This window comes from Microcebus murinus, chromosome 13 (assembly GCF_040939455.1).
Source record: "Microcebus murinus isolate Inina chromosome 13, M.murinus_Inina_mat1.0, whole genome shotgun sequence".
Taxonomy (NCBI): Eukaryota; Metazoa; Chordata; class Mammalia; order Primates; family Cheirogaleidae; genus Microcebus; species Microcebus murinus.
This window is the reverse complement of record NC_134116.1, coordinates 69,433,609-69,454,237: the sequence shown is the minus strand read 5'-3', so window position 1 is coordinate 69,454,237 and position 20,629 is coordinate 69,433,609. Positions and strand designations below refer to the sequence as shown.

Sequence of the window (20,629 nt, the reverse complement as noted above, 5' to 3'; positions counted from 1 at the left end):
GAATCAGACATTCATTGACCTATCCAGGGACATCTACATAATTGATGCTTCCTTTACTCCCTTATTTTATGTAAAATGTAGGTTTCTTGGGCCTCAGAAGAATGTAGCCACTACCTCATCAGACCACCCTCCTCCCTGCCTTTTTCCTTCTCTGTATGCCTTTAAAATGCCTAAGGTTTCAGTCTCCCTTTTGGAAAAACAGCCACAGCTTGTCTACAATTTGTGTTTTCCTGGGCGTGTCCTCAAAATCATGGCTTAATAAACCTCTGTTGATTGTGATGTTTTGCCTCAGTCATTTATTTGGAATGATAGGGGATTTGGGGTCTTTAAATTTTTTTTTAATTTCAAAATATTATGGGGGTACAAATGTTTCTGGTTGCATGTTTCAATTTTGTTACGCTTAGTCAGAGTTATAAGTGTGCCCAGCACCTAGATAGTGTTCATTGTACCTGTTAAGTAGGTTTTTTCCCCATCTCCTCCTTCTCCCCCTCCATGCTTGATTTTCGCTGAGTTTTACTTCACTCTATGCACATGTGTGCTCATCCATTAGTTGTAACTTAATAGAAAGTACATGTGGTGTTTGTTTTTCCATTCTTTAGATACTTCACTTACGAAATGGTCTCCAGTTTCATCCTAATTGTTGCAAATGGCATTAAGTCATACTTCTTCATGGCTGAGTAGTACTCCATGGTATACATATACCACATTTTGCTAATCCACTCATGAATTGATGGGCATTCATATTGACTCCACATCTTTGCAATTGTGAATTGTGCTACAATAAATATTCCAGTACAGGTATCTTTTTGATAAAATGACTTATTTTCCTAAATACCCAGTAGTGGGATCACTGGACCAAATGGTAGGTCAACTTGTACTTCTTTGAGGAATTTCCATACTGTTTTCCATAGAGGTTGTACTAATATGCAGTCCCACCAATAGTGTATAAGTGTTCTTTGCTCTCTGCATCCATGGCAGCATCTATTTTTTTTTTTTGGACTTTTTAATAATTGCCATTCTGACAAGGTTAAGGTGGTGTCTCATTGTGGTTTTAATTTGCACTTCCTTGATGATTAGTGATGTTGAGATGTTTTTCATGATTGTTGGCCATTTGTCTATCCTCTCTTGAGAAGCTTCTGTTCATGTCTTTTGCCCACTTTTTAATGGAGTTAGTTTTTTCTTGATTTGCTTAAGTTCTTTGTAGATTCTAGTTGTTAGCACTTTATAAGATATATAGCTTGAGAATATTTTCTCCCATTCAGTAGGTTGTGTTTGCTGTGGTATTTCCTTAGCTGTGCAGAAACTTTTTAATCAAATCCCATTTATTTCATTGTTGCTGTAATTGCCATTGGGGTCTTCTTCATATTAATAAATACTTTGCCTAGGTTGATATCTAGAAGAGTTTTCCCAACATTTTCTTCTAGAATTCTTAGTTTCATGCCTTACATTTAAGTCTTTAATACATCTTGAATTAATTTTTGTGAGTGGTGAGAGATATGGATCCTGTTTCATTCTTCTGCATATGGCTATCTTATTCTCCCAGCACCATTTATTGAATAGAGCTTTTCCCCCCGTGTATATTATTGTCTGCTTTTTCAAAGACCAGTTAGCTGTATGTGGATGGTTTTATATCTGGGTTCTCTGTTCCACTGGTCTGTCTCTATTTTTTGCCAGTATCATGTTATCTTAGTTACTATAGCCTTGCAGTATAGTAACATAGTAGTCTAGTCTGATAATGTGATGCCTCCAGATTCATTCTTTTTGCTTAAGATTGCTTTGGCTAGTCAGGTTCTTCTCTGGTTCCAAACTAAACATGGAATTATTTTTTCTAGATCTGTGAGATATGACATTGGTATTTTGATAGGGATTGCATTGAATCTGTAAATCTCTTTGGGTATTATGGATATTTTAAACAATGTTGATTCTACCAATCCATGAGCATGGTATGTTTTACCATTTGTTTGTGTTGTCGGAAACTCTTTCCTCAGTGTTTTTGTAGTTCTCTTTGTGGAGATCTTTCACCTCCTTGGTTAAGTATATTCCTAGGTATTTTATTTTCTTTGTAGCTATTGTGACTAGTATTGAGTCTTTGATTTGCCTCTCAGCTTGACTTACTGGTGTATAGGAATGCTACTGATTTGTATACATTGATTTTGTAGCCTGAGATTTGGCTGAATTTATCATTTCCAGGAGTCTCTTGATGGAGTCATTGGGGTTTTCTGATGTAAGATCACATCGTCAGCTAAAAGCAACAGTTTGACCTCCTTTTTTCCAATTTGGATACCACTTATTTCTTTCTCTTGCCTGATTGCTCTGGCTAGGACTTCTAGCACTTTGTTTATTCCACTTAATTCTCTATTCTTTTTGACTGATTTTAATTCAAAAGAGTTGTCTTTAAGCTCCGAGATTCTTTCTTTTGCCTGGTTTAGTCCATTCTTAAAACTTCCCACTGTGTTTTGTATACCTTTAAATGAGTATTTCATTTCCAGTTCTATTTTTTTTTTAATATGTCAATCTCTTCAGATAAGTTTTCATGCATTTCCTGAATTGGTTTTCTGGTTTGAGTTGGTTTTCAATTTTCTCTTGGATTTCACTGATTTTCCTTACAAATCATATTTAGAATTCTTTATCTGTCATTTCAATATTTTCATTTTGGTTGATATCCATTGCTAGAGAGCTGGTGTTCCCTTTTGCGGTGCCCTTTTTGATTTTTTATACTTCTGGGAGTTCCTTCACTGATTCCTTTTTATCTGGAGTAGCTGTTGCTTCTAATTTTGGATTTTGTTTAGATGGGGCTTTCCCACCCAATCCCTCACTTGCAAGGGTCTGTAGTATATTCTGGGTAAGAACCTTTCAGCTTGCTTGTGGGTGCTTTGATGGTCATCTAGGTTCTGGATGGATGCCTTGGTTATAGATATCTTTAGTATGGTGGTTTTCTTACTTGCTGGTTGTTTATAGGCTGCAGCAGTGGTGAGCTATGTGTGTGGGGTGATTCTCTGTCTTTGATAAGGTAGAATGGAGGCCTTTGAAATTCTCTTTTCCCAGCCCTTTGTTCTGCCCCTCAAACAGAATTTCTCTTTTCCCCCTTCCCATAAACCATTTTACCAGAAAAAAATATAAGCTTTTCAACCCCACTGGGGAGTGGAATCGTCATTTTCTGGGGGTTCCTGTCTATACATGTTAAATAAATTTGATAACTCTTATTAGTCTATTTTATTGTAAGGTGATTTTTCAGTATACCTTTTGAGGGCAAAGGAGAACTTTTGCCTTCACCCCAACAGTCCCATGCAATAAATGCCCCTTTCTCCCACTGCGAATCTCAGTGTCAGGCTTTAACTGTGCCAGGCACATGGAGCCCAGTTTGGTTTGTTAACAATTGATGTATGGGCACTTATGACACTCCTCGCACTATGTAAGTTTATATAGTAAGCACTCTATAAAACATTAAGCTATCATCATTTTTATGGCCAGTCCGTACCTGGAGGTGCTCCCAGAATACTACTCAGTACAGCATGGAGGAGGGTAACCTGTAAAGTGAAGAAAACCCTGATAGCAGTAAATATTGAGAACTCTTGTTTTTCACACATTATTACATCTGTTAAGTCTCAAAGAGCCAAGCAGAGGTAGGTGAATGATCTGGTCTTAAGTCTGTTCAAGTTGCTATAACAAAGCATCTGAGACTGGGTAATTTATAAAGAATAGACATTTATTTCTCAAAGTTCTGGAGACTGGAAGCCCAAGGTCAAGCCAAGGTTCTGGCAAGTTTGATGTCTGGTGAGAGCCTAGCCTCTGCATCCAAGGTGGCAATTTGTTGCTGCATCCTCACATGACAGAAGGCAGAATGGCAAAAACAGCCTAGCTAGTTCCCTTTTATAAGGGAGTGGGGCAGGTAGGATGGTCAAAAGTTTTAGTTTACAGTTTTCTTGGTCTGAAATAACTCACCCGTAAGTCCATCTGAGACTGATGTTTCTTTGTGAGGAGATTTTAAACTTACCAAATTTCTTGGATTAGCTAAAATATCCTTAGAGGATATGGTCAAGGGAATTCACCCTCTTGCCCTAACCAGGCAGCGGGACTTATTAAGAAGTTATAATGATGACAGTGTGGTACTAACATAGAAATAAAGGAAATGACAGATGAATAACATAGCCCAGAAACACTCAATACTTGATATACAGAGAAGCCTGATTATCTCTAGATAGAGAACTGTGGAAATCACTAAAGCAAAGAACTATTCAATAAATGGGGCTTGAGTAACTGATTATCCACAGGGGAGAAAATTAGATTCTTACCTTACATCTTGTACAAATGCACATAATTCTCAATAAATTAAACACCTAAATGTGAAAAGCAATACAGTTATAACAGGCAAATTTTACAGTGGTGGGAAATGAATGGCAAGCACGAAAAATTACTGACATCATGAGAGGTCAAGAAAATGCAAGTTAAAACTATGAAATACTGTTTTATATATGCTAGAATGACAGTAAGAACACTGTCAAGGGAAATCCTGCTCAAGAGAATATGATCATTTTGGAAAATAACTTGGCATCATTTTGCAAAGTTAAAAATGATAAACCCTATGACCTGACAAGTCGACACATATGTATAAACTCTCTTGCATATGTGTAGCAGGGCACATTCAAGAATGTTTATGGCAGTACAGTTGCTAACAACCAAAATTAAGAAACAAATGTCAACTGACAGGAAAATGAATAAATTGTGGTATACTCACACAGAATACTATACAGGAACTAAACCATACACATAAGCACAAGAATAAATTTTAAACACAAACTCAAAAAAGTAAGTTGAATAAGACTTTTGCATTAAGATACTGTATGTACAAAGCTTTAAAAGTACAACGTGAAACAGTATGTTTGGAGAATATACATGTGTGATACAGGCAAAAAAAATAGTAAAATAATGGTGGGGGAGAAAGGCAAGGAGAGAAAATAGAAAAGAACACACATGTATATGTAACTGGCAATTTTCTAAGTCGTTAGTTGGGTGATAAGTTTATGAGTGTTAATTTTATTATGCTTCATACCTTACATGTTTTATGCAATTTTTCTATGTGTCAATTACTATATAATATAAAAAATTCCTTATTAGAAGCCTATCTCCTAGTGACTCACTGGAATGGTGGGAAAAGTTCATTTTCTGTAGTCTAAGGCAGGGGGTCAGCATACATTTTCTGTGAGGGGCCAGACCGTAAATATGTTAGGCTTATGGGCCATACAGTTTCTGTTGTAATTATTCAACTCTGGGGTTGTACTAGAGAGCAGCCATAGCTAACATGTAAACAAATAGGTATGACAGTGCTCTAATACAACTCTATGAAAACAGGTGGCCACTGGATTTGGCCCATCAGGTATATTTGCAGATGTGAACTAAAAATAAAACCCCAAGAGCTCTGCTAACTGAATGGACTCCTCTTGGTCAATGTGTCCCCAGAAATACCTTAAAACTGAGTTCCCAGACAGGCTGGGATGGAAGAGAGAAAGCACAATTACATGTGTATGATTTCTCTTCATACACATTCCTGGCTCCTCCTATAGATACTTGTTAAATATGTTCATTTGATCACCATGCTCAGTATAAAATACTGTTGTCTTTTGCCTCTCCTTGAAAGTACATGTGCCTGGCTTCTGGCCCAGGATCTGCTTCCCAACCTGTTGGAATGGCCACTCGGCAGGTCGCTAACCTTCATAAGAAATAAAGCTCTCCTTTATTATAAATCTTGTTAATTAATTTTTTTTAGTTAACAATGACCTCTGGTCAAAGGTAACTTTTCTAAAATTTAGGCTCCACTATCTGCCATTCCATTTTGTAAATTTGGCAAAGCAGAAACTGACTGGAAGCTGTTTACCAATTCATTTTTATTTCAATTTTAATAACTAGTACATCATCCATGGCCTTAGGAGAAAGCTCTACCAATTCTATGTGTTCCCAAAATACAAACCCATGGATATATGTGAGGCCAAGCAATTCAGTTTTTTATTCACAAAGTGCATTCTTCAGACAGTTTCAAATAAAGTCTAATAAACTAACAGCCACTAGAGGTTCAGAAATGATTAGAATGGACTACAGCTATCAAAACTAATACCAATTTAATAAAAAAAAGTAAAATGCCATTAGGTATTTACTTACACATATGTAGGTTAAAGGTCTGTGAATATCCTGTCTTCTGCCAAAGTAGAAACTATTATGCTTACCCACCATGGATTAACCTATAGTTTTCACATTCTTTACTTGGATAATGAATAGAACCTTTCCTTTTTAATAACTTATTTGCTTTTAGTATAAATTCCAATGACTGAATCCCAAAAGAAAAATATATTTACCATCAGAAAACGCAATTCTGTTTATGCGTTAGTTTTCACAAAGTTTTAGCCTTTTGGAAAAGGTTACAGAAGCAGATACAGCAAAATAATCTCTTAAAGTATTTTTTTGTCCAATTAAGCTGATAACAAAATCACTTAAAATTTTAGTACCAATCATGCCACCAAATTTCCTAGCTTCTAACAGATCAATACCAGTCTCAATATAAAATCCTTAAAAATCTATTGCATTCATTTTAAATCAAAAAAACCATCTCATTTCCTAATAGGTAAGCTACCAAATAATTTTATAGACTCTCACTGTATTCCTTACCAGTCTCCTCCCTGTTTTTAAGTCTTTTAAAATGTTATCTGAGAATTCTTAAGATCCTAAAGGATTACAGTTTTTGTTTAGCTTATACACTGAAAATTTTGACAAGCATCTAAAAAAAAATCCACAATTAGTGCAAAAAGAGAAGACAATACTTTAAATCATTCCTTCCCAGTATAAATAGAACTAATGTTCCTAAATGCCAAATTTTAAGTAAATATATAATTTCCTACTTGGCTTTCTGAAAGATAGCAGATACAAAAATAGTTTAACATTAGGTTTAATGAGGTTTATAGCACATTGTTAGCTTTAACTGCAAAAATATTTTAGCTACATTTGGAAAAAAATAAACATATTGAGAACATAACTTCATATTTCTAAAAGCTAGATGCAAGAATACCAATTCTTTTCCTTTTAAGTAGAATACATGCCATAAAATTTATAAGTCACTTTGTAGGAATGAATACATTTAAAAAACACTGGTTATATCTGTGGATATTTTCCACATTTGCCTATTTAACAAAATTTCGTCCATCTTATAAGGCTTTGGTATAGGCGATTCCCAAAATTTCCATCATTTATCTTTCTTCTTTGCCTCATTCTTCTTTCTTTCCTTCGTCTGCTCATCCTTCTCCCCTATCACATTTGCATTTGCTGCTCCTTGATTTTCCCTCTTAGAGTTATCAACTATTTGATAGTCCTCAAGAAGAGTGTGTCCTGTTTGCGTTGCAGTTTTCTTCACCATCGCTTTGATACCAATGTTGTTAATGTTATAGGCAGTGACGCCAACATTGACAGCAGAATCCACTGCATTGTGTGTAGCTTCTCCAGCAGTATGCCCATATCTTTAAAACAAATTAAAGAATGTACAATAAAAATACAAATATAAAATGAGGTATTCTTAATTAGTGTTAATTAAGTCAAATGATTACTGTGTTATCCCTGAGAACGAAATCAAAGTTTAGGTTTCAATTTAATTAATAACTTAAAACATAGTAGAGAATGAAGTAACACTGTGACAAAGCTGTATTTTCTCCTTTAGTAAAAACAATGTGAAACTAAATTTAGATTAGCTAAGAATGATATAATAAAGACTGATGAATAAAAATAAAATGTAAATTATAATAAAGATTGTTAATCAGTCATTTCTTTATCTTCTCCTTCCAGAAATATAAGGAAATATAAGGGAAAATAATCACTGAAGCAACTGTAGGACACAAAGAAGCTAGTCATTATACAATAAATGGTTTCAAGCTCTACCTTAACTAGTCTTTTAAACTATGGGAATCTGAGTTTGTCATAAGCAGAGATTCTACGACATTCTCCTCCATATCCCACTCCACTGCAGATTCACTGGCCTCCTTATTGTTCCTTAAGCACACAAAGGCCTTAAGACTTTATACTGGCTGGTTTCTGCCTGAACTTTCAAAGTTCATTGCCTTACCTTCCTCAAGTTGGCTCAACTATTCTCTTCTCAGTTATCTGTTTAAATTGCCTTATCCCACATGCCCCACAACACTGCCAATAAATCCCCCCTTAAATTGCTCTTTCTTCTATAACTTGCTTCTTTCTATGTACTACAGAACTTATTAATGATCATTCTTTATGTCTTGCTGTCTCACTAGAATATAAACCCCACTGGGGAGGGGAATCTTTTGTTTATTAATTTATTAATGTATCCTAAGTATTTAGAACAGTGCCTGTTCTAAATATTTATTGAATGAATGAAATCAGTAATTTCTACCCTATCTACCTTAGAGTTTTCTGAATATCAAATGTATGGCAAAGTGCTTGGCAGTTATACAGCATACACAAAAGTAGTTATTATTGAAAATAAATATCAGTATCTGTATTTAATACTATTTCTACGAGAAAATGTAATTTGAGGTCCTATCTAAGGATACCAAAATATATCTCCCTGTTTTGTTTTACTCTTTACCCCTTTTCTGGTACCAGGCTTTTAAAGCTTTTCTTGCCCACAGTTTTTCCCAACTAGAGAACTGCTAAAACAATAGAGAAAATTTTACATTTTCTCCAGGACACACTGAAGCTTCCTAGGTGCTTTGTGACCTATATCTGGATATCTTATGCTAACACTGGATCTGTCTTATGGATTAACAAGTCCTCTATTACTATTGGCCTGGCCTAGAACAATGGTTTGTGACCCCACTGGCTTGTTTGTGCTTGGCATTTTTCAACCCCAGTGCTTCAAATGTGAAGTAATCTTATTGTGCCCCTGAATGATGATTCTCTTCTGTCTTCTGCCTAATGTTAATAATTATATTAGAGCCAGCACATAGCAGAACCCTTAAGGCTGTACTATTCTTGATTGGGGCCTTCTCACCAGTCATGAGACAGATAAGCCTCCTACAACTGCTTTCTGCCAGTCCCTGTTGTTTTGCAATCCCACAGCACTGCACAGGATTTTCTGATGATGCAGAAGACAGGGGGCCCTAGTCACCATTATCAACCACGCCCTAGTCACAAATACTATTATCAGGTGGCAATGGCTATGGCTGAACTAAAAGAAAGGGGTAACAGCAGTTTCAGCACTGAAAGAATGACCATAACTCTTGGTGTAACAAGTTTCTCTTTGGGTTTACTTCTCTAGGACTATGTGAGCTACAATGAAGTGACATGGTAACTCAAGACTTCTGCCATAGTTATGTTTTCCAGTATAGGAAATCCTCTATATTTATAAACTTCCACCTCTGAGTACATGTAATGTTCCTTTTTCTACTGATATAGTTTGTTACCTCTAACTGCACTCATGATATTTCTATATTTAACACAATTCTAAAAACTACACTGTCTTTAACAATGTACTAGACATGAATTTGTTTTGGAACTCTGTTGACTTTGTTCTTCCATGTTATCTCCACATTTGGCACCAACTCCTATTAATTTGGGGAAAACAGTACCAAACTAGGAGTCAGAAAACTAGATTCTAATACCAACTCTGTCATATGACCTTAGTCAAGTCTCCACCTCTCTGCCTCTCATCAACTTCCTCCTCTTTATCTCATAAAATGATGTGTACATGTGAAAGCAGTCTGAAAGTTCTAAAGTACTAAATATATATTTTAAAAGATCCTAAAAATGGCTTGTTTTCAATTGTGTTTATTTTTTAATATATCCTCACTTACTACCTCTGCTTTCTAATATGCCTTAGAACCAGTTTCCCTAGTAGGCATCTGTTCTTCTCTTCCTAGATAAGTAACTGCTCAGTCCTTTTCTTCAAACTGCACTGCTAAAAACTCCTAGAAAGCATATCTCTGGCAAGAAGATAAAGTTTATTTTTGATCTCTTACTTTTAAATAAATTAACTTTAACTAGAGCTAATTAAGTTGTTTTTTATATACTAACACTACCAATTGAAGAATAAAAAATGAACATGAAGTACACCCTAAATAAGTCAATGGGATTCAATCTCCAATTTGAACCAGACTTTTCTGAAATTTCCCCAGTGTGTTCAGTGATGTCCACAAAGACAACATGCTGGCAGTGATTCTAGAGTTCACTAATTATAGCAGCATTTCCACCATAACAAGTTTCAAATAAATCTGCCTGAAAATCAATTTATAGGCAACCTTCAAAATTATACTCAGAAATATTAACCTGAAATACTTAAGGTAGAAACAGCCTTTTATTAATCTATCCATCAAAGGCAGATGGGTTCTGGCCAATTTATGAAGGACCTTGTAGGTGAAACTAAGGAGTTTAAACCTTACCTTGAAATGAATGAGAAATAAAAAAAAAATTAAGCAAAGGAATGACATGACCAAATTTGTTTTTCAGAAAGATTCCTCTAACTGAAGTTGCACTGTGAACTTTAAGAGTCTCAGACTGGAGGCAAAGGAACCAGGTAGGAAAGCAGCTGTGAGAGGGATGAAAAATGATAAGGGTCTACTCTAAGGTAGTGATAACAAGGCTTAAGGGAAAGGAATGAATATATAAATCAACAGGACATGGTAGCAGATCGTCTATAGCAGTATGAAGTTGGGACGTATGAGCCTAAAGATTAAGACAAAAATTAAAAGAAAACATAGATTTGAGAGTTACTGGTATATAAATCCTAATTGTAGCTACAGGTATAGATGAGATTATCCATGAAGAGATGAGACTAGAACACCAAAAGAGAAAACTGACAGGACACCTTACAAATAATCAATATTTAGCAAATGAATGTGGAAGACAGTAACACTGAGAAATAGTCTGATAAGACAAAATAGAAAGGTGAGTTAAATGAGAATAATGTTAGGAAATTATGTAGACAGCTAAGCCACCAATTTTAATAAGCATGAAATACTGGAACAAGATCAATCAGGAGGAGAGGCTCCAGCAGCCATGTGATTAGACTTTATCCATGAAAATTTCTGGAAAAAAATCTACTCATAAAAAAGACAGGTCTTTCAAATCTATGGATAACACAAACCCGAAGAGTGGCTAATATGACACACTAAGATCAAAAGCACAAATAAAGGACTGATTTAATGACAGGTCAAAAACAACAAAGTGAAGTTAAGCAAGTACCAATGAAAGTTCTTAATTTTATGTACAAATATCAATTGTCCAAAGACAAGATGAAGGTCCAGATTTTAAAGGTTTATTTTTTAAAAGATCAAGTTTGTCCAGGCACAGTGGCTCACCTCTATAATCCCAGTACTTTGGGAAGCTGATGCAGGGCTGCTTGAGGCTAGGAGCTCAAGACCAGCCTGCAACATAGCAAGACTGTCTCTTAAAAAAAAAAAAAAAATCAGTCGGGCATGGTGGCACCAGCCTATAGTCCCAGCTATTTGGAAGGCTGAGGTAAGAGGAATGCTTGAGCCCAGGAGTTTGAGGCTCCTACAATGAGCTATGATTGCACCACTGTACTCCAGCCTGGGCAACAGTGAGACCCTGTCTCCAAAAACAAAAAGTCAAGTTTGATATCACTTAATAAAGAGGATATACTCTTTGTCTTGTGTGTCATATTTATCAAGTGCAAATATGACTAAAACATGGGAGGCAAATCCCACTATATTCAATCTGATCACAACACATCTGGAACATGAGATTCAATGCCAGATGCCATGTATTCAGAAGGGCACTGATAAACTTTAATTTGTCCCAATCAAAATAAAAATAGAGATGACCAGGATGAAGGAACTGGAAACAATACGCTATATAGAATTGATAAAGCAACTGACAGTACTTAGGAGACAAGAAAAAAACCAAGTGATGGTCATAATGATGACTAAATATTTAACTCCTGAGTAGATGTTACATAGAACTAGTTTGGGGTAATATTACATTTGCCAATGGAGTTACCCTTTCATCCAATGCAAATTTAAGGAGAATTTTACTTAAATTTCACTATACAAACCAATAAAATACTGTACCATAAAACAGTACATTTCTGACAGGAAAATATCTATTATTAAGCTTATTTTCCACAAAGATATATTCAAAGATACAATATTGCTAGGGGAAAATAAAAATGGATCTAGTTTACTGAAGTTATATTCTTCTTTAAACAATTTAAAGTGGAACAAAGAAGCTTAAAGGTGAAATTTAGAAGCTATGTAGAAGGGTGATGAATTATTTAATAGGTACTATACTAAAATTAAGTGTAGCAGGTTTAAATTTACATGTTGTTTTTCATTGTTCCTGCAGGCCTTCACGTTTCTAAATCTAAAATAAGACAAAATGGCCGGGCGCTGTGGCTCACGCCTGTAATCCTAGCTCTTGGGAGGCCGAGGCGGGCGGATTGCTCAAGGTCAGGAGTTCAAAACCAGCCTGAACAAGAGCGAGACCCCGTCTCTACTATAAATAGAAAGAAATTAATTGGCCAACTGATATATATATATAAAATTAGCCGGGCATGGTGGCACATGCCTGTAGTCCCAGCTACCTGGGAGGCTGAGGCAGAAGGATCACTCGAGCCCGGGAGTTTGAGGTTGCTGTGAGCTAGGCTGATGCCACGGCACTCACTCTAGCCTGGGCAACAAAGTGAGACTCTGTCTCAAAAAAAAAAAAATAAAAAAAAATAAAATAAAATAAAATAAGACAAAAGCTTTATTGTAACTGACAAAAATAAACTGAGTCCTAACAAATAGTTCTTACACATTGACCTGACAATGTTAAGAGTATAGTTATTTAATCCTCTGTATTAGGTTATACTACCAGAAATCAGATAAGGAATTTTATATAATGCATTTGTTTTTCTCCTTGGCATAATGCATATAATTAATTCAGATTTAAAATAACTACTTTGGAGAGCAATATATCATAGGTAATAAGATCACAAATTTTCTTTCTTTTTTATTCTTTTGGACAGTCCCACTCTGTCATCCCAGCTACACAGCTGTCTGCAATCTCAAACCCTTAGGTCAAGTGATCCTTCTGCTTTAACACGAGTAGCTGTGACTACAGGTGCTCACAGGTGCGTACCACCACACCCAGCTCATTTTTTCTATTTTCAGTAGAGGCAGGGGTCTCGTTCTTGCTCAGGCTGGTCTCAAACTCCTAAGCTCAAGTGATCCTCCTGCCTCGGCCTACCAGAGTGCTAGGATTATAGGTGTGAACTACCACACCTGGCCCCAAATTTTCTTCATTATACCACGATCAGTTGGATTAGTGTAGAACACCACCAATGCTCACTATATCAAATACTTTTTGATAGTATAATAAGTGCAAACAACTAAGAACGTAAATAAATATATTAATAAATGTACATAAATAACTAAATTAAACAAAGGTACAACTATCTTTTCCATTTCTTCAGTTCTGCGACTAAGTTACTACTGGTTCAATACTTTTAGTTTCTTTTCTTAAAGGATACTTTCTATTTCTGGGCCAGATTATCTCCACAGATGAGAAAACAGTATTACCTGGGAAAAATCCTTTATTCCCTGCTGCCTCTCCCATCTTTCCAAGTCTCTAACAGTAGAAATTAAATTACTGCTAAGACAATCATCCTCATGGTTAAAAATACAAAACTACTTTAAATTCTCACTTACATGATTTTTATTTATTCCATGAATCTTTGGAGGAAAGGATAAAAACAGCAATGCATACCATAATAGAAATAAATTAGCTCAGAATCACTGTTAAAATATCCTATTCATCACATTAACTTCTCCTTGCTAAGGACCAGAAATACAAAATTTACATCAAAACCCAGTACTCCCTAGTTATGTGGATCTCAAACTTTTAATATACCCATTGTAGTTAAGTATTTTTTTCATTAGAATAGGTAAAGGGCAAATCCAACTAAGTACTTCCTACTTTCTAATATGATTGCCTAATTATCTGTGCTAACAACAAATGATAATGACAATCTAAAAATAATTCACTTTTGGCCTAAAGGCACTTCTGACTTCCTCCTGCTCTTGCTACAAATAAAGAAACTATTTTTCTAATTATCACTGATCCATCCAGTAACCTCAAGGGCAGAAAAAAATTAATGAATCTCAAACACAGGTCAATGCCACAAGTGGCAAGAAGTGCACTGGAAGACTTGGTTTTACATTTCCATTAAAAGAATTTCAGACATACTCTATATTCTCATTTTCAACTGTTATTGGTAAGACTGACAACTCAAGAAGATGTGCCATGTTGCTTTGATTCAAAGATATGCATACCCAAGCAGAGCAGGTCAAACTAATTTAGGATGGAAATTAAGTCAGTATTTCCTAAGTTAAAGGTAATTTACTGTGGTGGAAGGGAATCTAAAAACATGTTAGATACTGCTGGAAAGTATTAAGCCTGCACAGATTACCCACTATCGGCAGTGGTGGCCCAGCACTTTTCTCTGCACTTCAGAGCACAGGTTCTAATGACAGAAACACCTGGTTTACATGCCAGCTCTACTTCTTACTAGGGGCACAATCTTTAGTAAGTTATTTAAGTCTCTATGCCTTGGTTTCCACATCTATAAAATAGAAATAATAACAGTATTAAAAATTAAATAACATATATGAAAGCATTGAACATAGTCCCTGACACATAAATATGAACTCAGATAAATGTTATCAGTAAGTGGATAATTAACACAAATAACAAAGAATTGTGAACACCAGTAACGTTGCTCTTCTTTTTTCTTTCTAAAGAAACAGTAAGACCCAAACTAAATCAAAGCTAAGAAAGCAACTCAGGTCCATCACACTAGATTTAGTTTTTAGACCTTGATTCTTTTAATACTGTGTAAAGACAGTATTGTTAGGTAGAAAGAACAAAGAGCTAAAAGCAGAAGATCCTATTTTAAATCTCATCTTTAATACTACTTGTCATAAATTTGTATGATATAGTTGCTGCTTAAGCATTCACTTTTTAGGCCTGACATAAATTGTCTCAAACCCAGTTGTATCCCATCACCTTTGGCTTTGTTAAAACTTCCCCCTCCCCATGTGGTTGTTTGCAATAGAACTCACTTGTTCCTCATCTCACTGACTCAAAACTCAACACACCCCACAGCTGCTGATCACGAGAACAGCCAACACCAGAGTCAAGTAAATTAGTTCTTCCCTTCACATGTTTTCTTTAAACTAGTCAATCCACATCTCCCACTGGCAAACCAAAGGGATAACACCCATGGACCTTACTGAGGGCACAGTCCCAACAGTTCCACAGGGCCCCTTCTCCCTCTCATCCATGTATGCTCACTCCCTCCTTCCCCCACTTGCTGACTGAGCACCCTGCTATCTCCAGGAAGTTCCATCGGCCCTCAGTAGGATACCCCTCTTCTCTCATGGATTTTTGTGCTGCTTCCTGTGTTTCACCTGACCAACACACCCAAACCTAACTCTCCTTCTAGTTAGGGGTCTCCTTTAGAATGACTTAGTAGGAACAAACTGGACACAAGTCAGATAACAGCCATAAGAGTGTATTCCAGTATAAACAAATTTCCTGAAAGAGGGACACCTGGTCACAGGTTAGACACTTAGGCATTAGGCTGTCCACCAAGATAAAGAAGTATCCCATGAAAGGCATACTGTAAATATCCACAACCATCTTCTCTAGGGACTCGTAAGGGCAGGACTAGAATTTATAGCCACTCTCTAGAGAGATCTTAAGGCCAAATTAGAAAGAAATCAACACCACTGATCATGTAAGCTTGTGCAATGCATTCATTTACACACCTGTCCATTTCTTAATATATGAAGAAGACATACCATTTGTCCATCCCAATACAAATGTACAGTGGTAATTAGAGTCAAGTAAGATTTGACAAAGTTTTACAATCTTTGTATACAGAACAGGTTAACAGGGGGTATAATAAATTATAATTCAAGTTTTTCAGGCAGATATCACCCACCAAGAACATGTAGTTCAATAAGGTATACAGAAATTCCAGGCTTTTAAAAAAAGTCAAACCTATCCTTTACATTAATGATGAACATTTATAATAATTACTAATACAAAGCCAAGTCACAAGAATTCTGTTTTACCAAAAATATTATTTTCACTATTGAAGAAAAACAATGAGTGAAAAAATTGTTTTATCAGATACCTAATAAAAATAACTACATAATTACCTTTATTTTTAAGATGGGATCTTGCTATGTTGCTCAGGCTGGTCTAGAACTCCTGGCCTCAAGTGATCCTCCCACCTAGGCCTCCCAAAGTGTAGAATCACAGGTGTGAGCCATCCTACTCAGCTTACATAATTATCTTAACTGTCATGAATTTTTACAAATGCTGTAAAAGATTCAGTTATTAAAACGATAAAATTCAACTTACTTGTATTTGACAGTTTGTACAGTTTCTGCTGAGACGTTGTTAACAATGCATCTGGCTGCGCATTCCAATCCCTGCCAGACAGTTGAAAATCCTGAAAATATATTTAAAAGTAAGTAAATCTAGCCAAAAGCAAACAGATCTTTCTAGTTAAAATTCTGGGCCCTTTTGTTACCTTGAACACTACTTGCTGCTACAACCATAGCACCATCCAGGGGAGATTTCCCATCTTTGTCTTTTTTAAGAGATTCTGGAACAAGTTTGCTTCCATGCTTCTTGACATGTGGAGCTAGTTCCTTTCCAACACAATTTGCTACGGTGCAAACTCCATCAACTAATATAATAAAAAAAAGAAAATTTAGAAAAAAATATATTCTTCCCTTGATTTTACCATCCATTGCAAAATTGTTAAGTGAGGATCTAAAATTGTTTTACTCCATAATGTTACCATTTCTACTGAAGGATGAGAAGCTAGACTGGGGCTTTTGTTTTTTGTTTTAAATAGGAGAATCCCACTATGTTGTCCAGCCTGGCCTTGAACTCCTGGGCCCAAGTGATCTTCCTGCCTCAGCCTTCCAAGTAGCTGAAACTACTGGCACATACCACAGACAGGCTATTTTTTTTTAAACAAAGGCTATTGTTTGCTTTAAACATGTGTTTCCAGAGCCTCCTGACAGTTCTAACTTCGCCTCTTAGATGTACATGTTCTTCTTGGCACTTCTGTTTGAGAAAACCATCCACTTTTTCTATCTGACTGCTGCAATGCAAGATTGGTAGGTACACCTTTAGCATTTTCTAGTTATGTGTATTTGTATTTTTCTATCAGTAAATATCTCAGTGAAATAATAAGGTATTTAAGTCTGTAAAAGTAAATAACCCCAAATGTGCTTCAACACATACTAAAAAAGGTAATCTTACTAAATATAATGGTAATCCATTAAGGTCCTATCTGACCATCTTAAAACAGTAAACTTTAGCGCTCTTGATTCTCAAAGGACAAGGGGTTAGAAGTATATTGCTTAGGAATCACTAAGTCAGCTTTTCTCAAACAATACATCCCTCCCTCTTGACCATCAACTTCTATGCAGAGAATTGCTGTTCTTAAAAGAATATGTCATATCCCTCAGATGGATTCAAGAATAACAAATTCAGTCATGCCACATGATGGCATTTTGGTCATGGTCATTTTGTTGTGTATATGACGGTGGTCCCATACGATTAAAATGGAGCTGAAATATTCCTATACCCTAGTGACATCACACTGTAACACTGTAGCACAATTACTTTTTCAAAAAAATAAATTTAGTTTGGCCCAAGTGTACAGTAGTATACAGTAATGTCCCAGGCCTTCACATACACTCCCCACTTACTGACTTCCCAGAACAACTTTGAGTCCTGCAAGCAACATTCACGGTAAGTACCTATACAGGTGTACCATTTTTTCTCTCTCATACTGATTTTCTACTATACCTTTTCCATGTTTGGATACATAAATACTTACCATTATATTCTAATTGCCTACAGTATTTAGTACAGTATCTTGTTGTATAGGTTTGCAGCCTAGAAGCAATAGGCTATACTATATAGTTTGTATAAGTATACTCTAGGATGTTCGCGTAATGATGAAATCACCTAATGAAACATCTCTCAGAATGTATCATTATCATTAGGTGCCACAAGACTGTACATTCTGAACTTCTCTTGCAAGATATACACTGTTCTCTCCGACTAATCAAAACCACCCTTTAACCAGAGTTTCTCAAACTTTAATATGCAAATAACAATCACCTAGGGATCTTGTAAAAATGCAGATTCTGAATCAGCAGGTATGTCTGGGGCCTGAAATTCTGCATTTTTAAGGCTCCCAGATAGCCTGATGTTGCTGGTCTGTCTATAGTTCTCACTGTATGAAGGAGAAACCACTTTGTTTTAGTTCTTTATTCTTGAGATTAAATCATCTAAATAAATATTTGGATTAAGAGATTATTTTAAATTTAACTTTAAAGAAGTCATCTAAAATTACTTTACCCAGGAATTGACTGACTTTTGCTGCTCCTCCTGTAGCCTGCTTCGCTATATAAAGTCCCTTGGTGACAGCTGGACTAACTTCCACTGGTTTTTCTTCTGGTTGAATCCGTTCTCGGAGTTTAGAAGCACCTTTCTGGATTGCTTTGCCAGTAAATTCAGCACCTTTGACTAAACCCCAGCTCACCCAGGAAGCACCTTTTAAAAATAAAATTCAAAATTACACAATATTAGGGCCAACTCTTTGATAAATAACATCAAGAGAAAAATAAAAGGAGTTTGATATTCAGAGCCAAACATGCCATGTCATCAACTTTCATGATAACTTCATACCTATAGTTCCTTCCTGGAATATATACTTTTTCTAACTAAACTCATCTTTCAATACTTAGGGCATATATCACTCAGTGACAGTTCTGCATTACTCTATGCTGACACTGTAACTTATAGGTATCTCTATGTTACTTATCACACTATATTAGTGTTAGGCATTAATTTTGAGTTTTGGTACCTTTAAGATAGTATTTGCCTAGAGGACCCAGATATCCTTATTCTTTTAGCCTCAGTCCAGGAATCACTTTCCCTCATGACATCTTGAGGGAGAAAAACAGAAACAACACAAAATGGAAACCAAAGAACTTATATCTCAAACACTAAGGCAGAAGTAACTCTTGCTTGCTTTAGGCTAAGGTATTAGTCAGGGGGTCCTCTTCCTTCTTCGATTCTAAACTCAAACTCCTGAATCTCAGCACCTTTTAGCTTGCTACATAAACATGAATGACAAAATCATGAGACCCATCAAAGAACACATGACAAAAAAAAAAATCTAAAACAGAAGAGAGGTGTAGATGATTTAGCCATTTCTCATGACAGTAGGCCCTAGCCCTTTGCTCTGCTCATACTTCTTGTAGCATGAATGACAGCAGCAGTTGCCAGAGGAAAAGCAGAATGGCAGGGCCATTTCTAGTGAGGAGAAAAACATCCTTAGCCAGTATGCATGTGAAGAAAAGAGGAGGAGGAAAGATGGGAAAAGCAAGAAAACATACACAAGAGCAGAGTCCCAAAGATAGGAAGGAAAGTGTTATCATCCTCTGTAGAGAGCTCACAATCTAAAATATTTCCTTTTTGGTTAACCCTAAAACAAGGAACTTTTAAGGCTGGACATGTAATACTTAAATATGTTCTCTCAAGGTCTGTGCCATAGTTTTACATAACTCCAGCCCACAAGTAAGCATCCAGCAATCATGCCAAAAACAAGGTTATTTAAAACTGTTAAGTTCCAAGTAATAACTGGTTAGAAAATTTTATGCTTCTTCTCTTATTTCAGGCAATACCTCCACCTCCAGCTCTAATCCTATCCCCCTGTCTTACCAATAACCAACTTTGGGGGATGATCAGGTTTCAAACTCAGGCAAACAGGCTCCCATAAAAATAAAAGTCCTGAAGATGTCCATTTAAAAAAATTATGTTTTTAGAGTTTATTAACTTAATAGTTGAAAAGTTTTTAGTAAAAAACAGCTGAATTTGAAGAAGGAAATCTGAGAAATCATAAAATAAACGATAATGAAACAAAGGAGACTATAATCCCACAATGAAACTCTACAAGAAACAAAATGGATGGAGTCCATTAATGACTAAGAAAAATAAATGGAAATGAGATAAATCAAAAGTCATAGGACTAATAAAGAGAAATACTAGATGCAAATTATTGACAATAAGATATCACCACAGAAGTGCATAGTACAGGTAAATACATTAAAACTGTAGAAATTGTACATAAAAATGTAGTATTTCATCGATAACCATTTAGATTTTTTAAATGGCATGTGCAGGCCAGATATAGATTGATTCTGTTCCCATTTGTGTGCTATGCACTCAGTTAATGCTGAAAAATGGCAGTCAATGAATGTTTGCTGAATAAACAAGAGGCTGGCAGATAACTTATAATTATCTAACGCAAACCTAACCACTGTAGTTTATGGGACACTGTCCACTTTTATTGAACTAAAGAAACTTAGCATTTATATTTGTTATTAAAAATAGAAGCCCCAAATTACAACTTTCCTTCCAGGTAAAAGGCCAGCTGAAATCTAAGATGATATAGATCCTGGCCTTTCTAGTAAGTTTTAATAATTTTATCATAAGAAATATGAAGTTTAGAACATTGGTCTTTCTATATTCAGCTTTTGATATTCTTTACCTCTGCTTCTTTGTGGCTATTCTTTAACAG

The 20,629-nt window shown here is 35.8% G+C and overlaps 1 protein-coding gene across 3 annotated transcripts in view; it reads right to left on the bottom strand.

The window, feature by feature from the left end:
* Nucleotides 1-2,941: 2,941 nt before the first annotated feature.
* Nucleotides 2,942-20,629, bottom strand: part of SPART (spartin) — a 57,601-nt gene continuing 39,913 nt past the window's right edge. For all 3 annotated transcript variants that reach the window (XM_012748126.2, XM_012748124.3, XM_012748125.3), the window contains exons 7-10: nucleotides 18,403-18,597; nucleotides 16,550-16,708; nucleotides 16,378-16,468; nucleotides 2,942-7,499 (exon numbers count right to left, since the gene is read on the bottom strand). In XM_012748126.2, coding sequence (XP_012603580.2) covers nucleotides 7,229-7,499; nucleotides 16,378-16,468; nucleotides 16,550-16,708; nucleotides 18,403-18,597 — 716 coding nt within the window. In that variant the 3' untranslated portion in view covers nucleotides 2,942-7,228. The remainder of the gene's footprint in view (nucleotides 7,500-16,377; nucleotides 16,469-16,549; nucleotides 16,709-18,402; nucleotides 18,598-20,629) is intronic.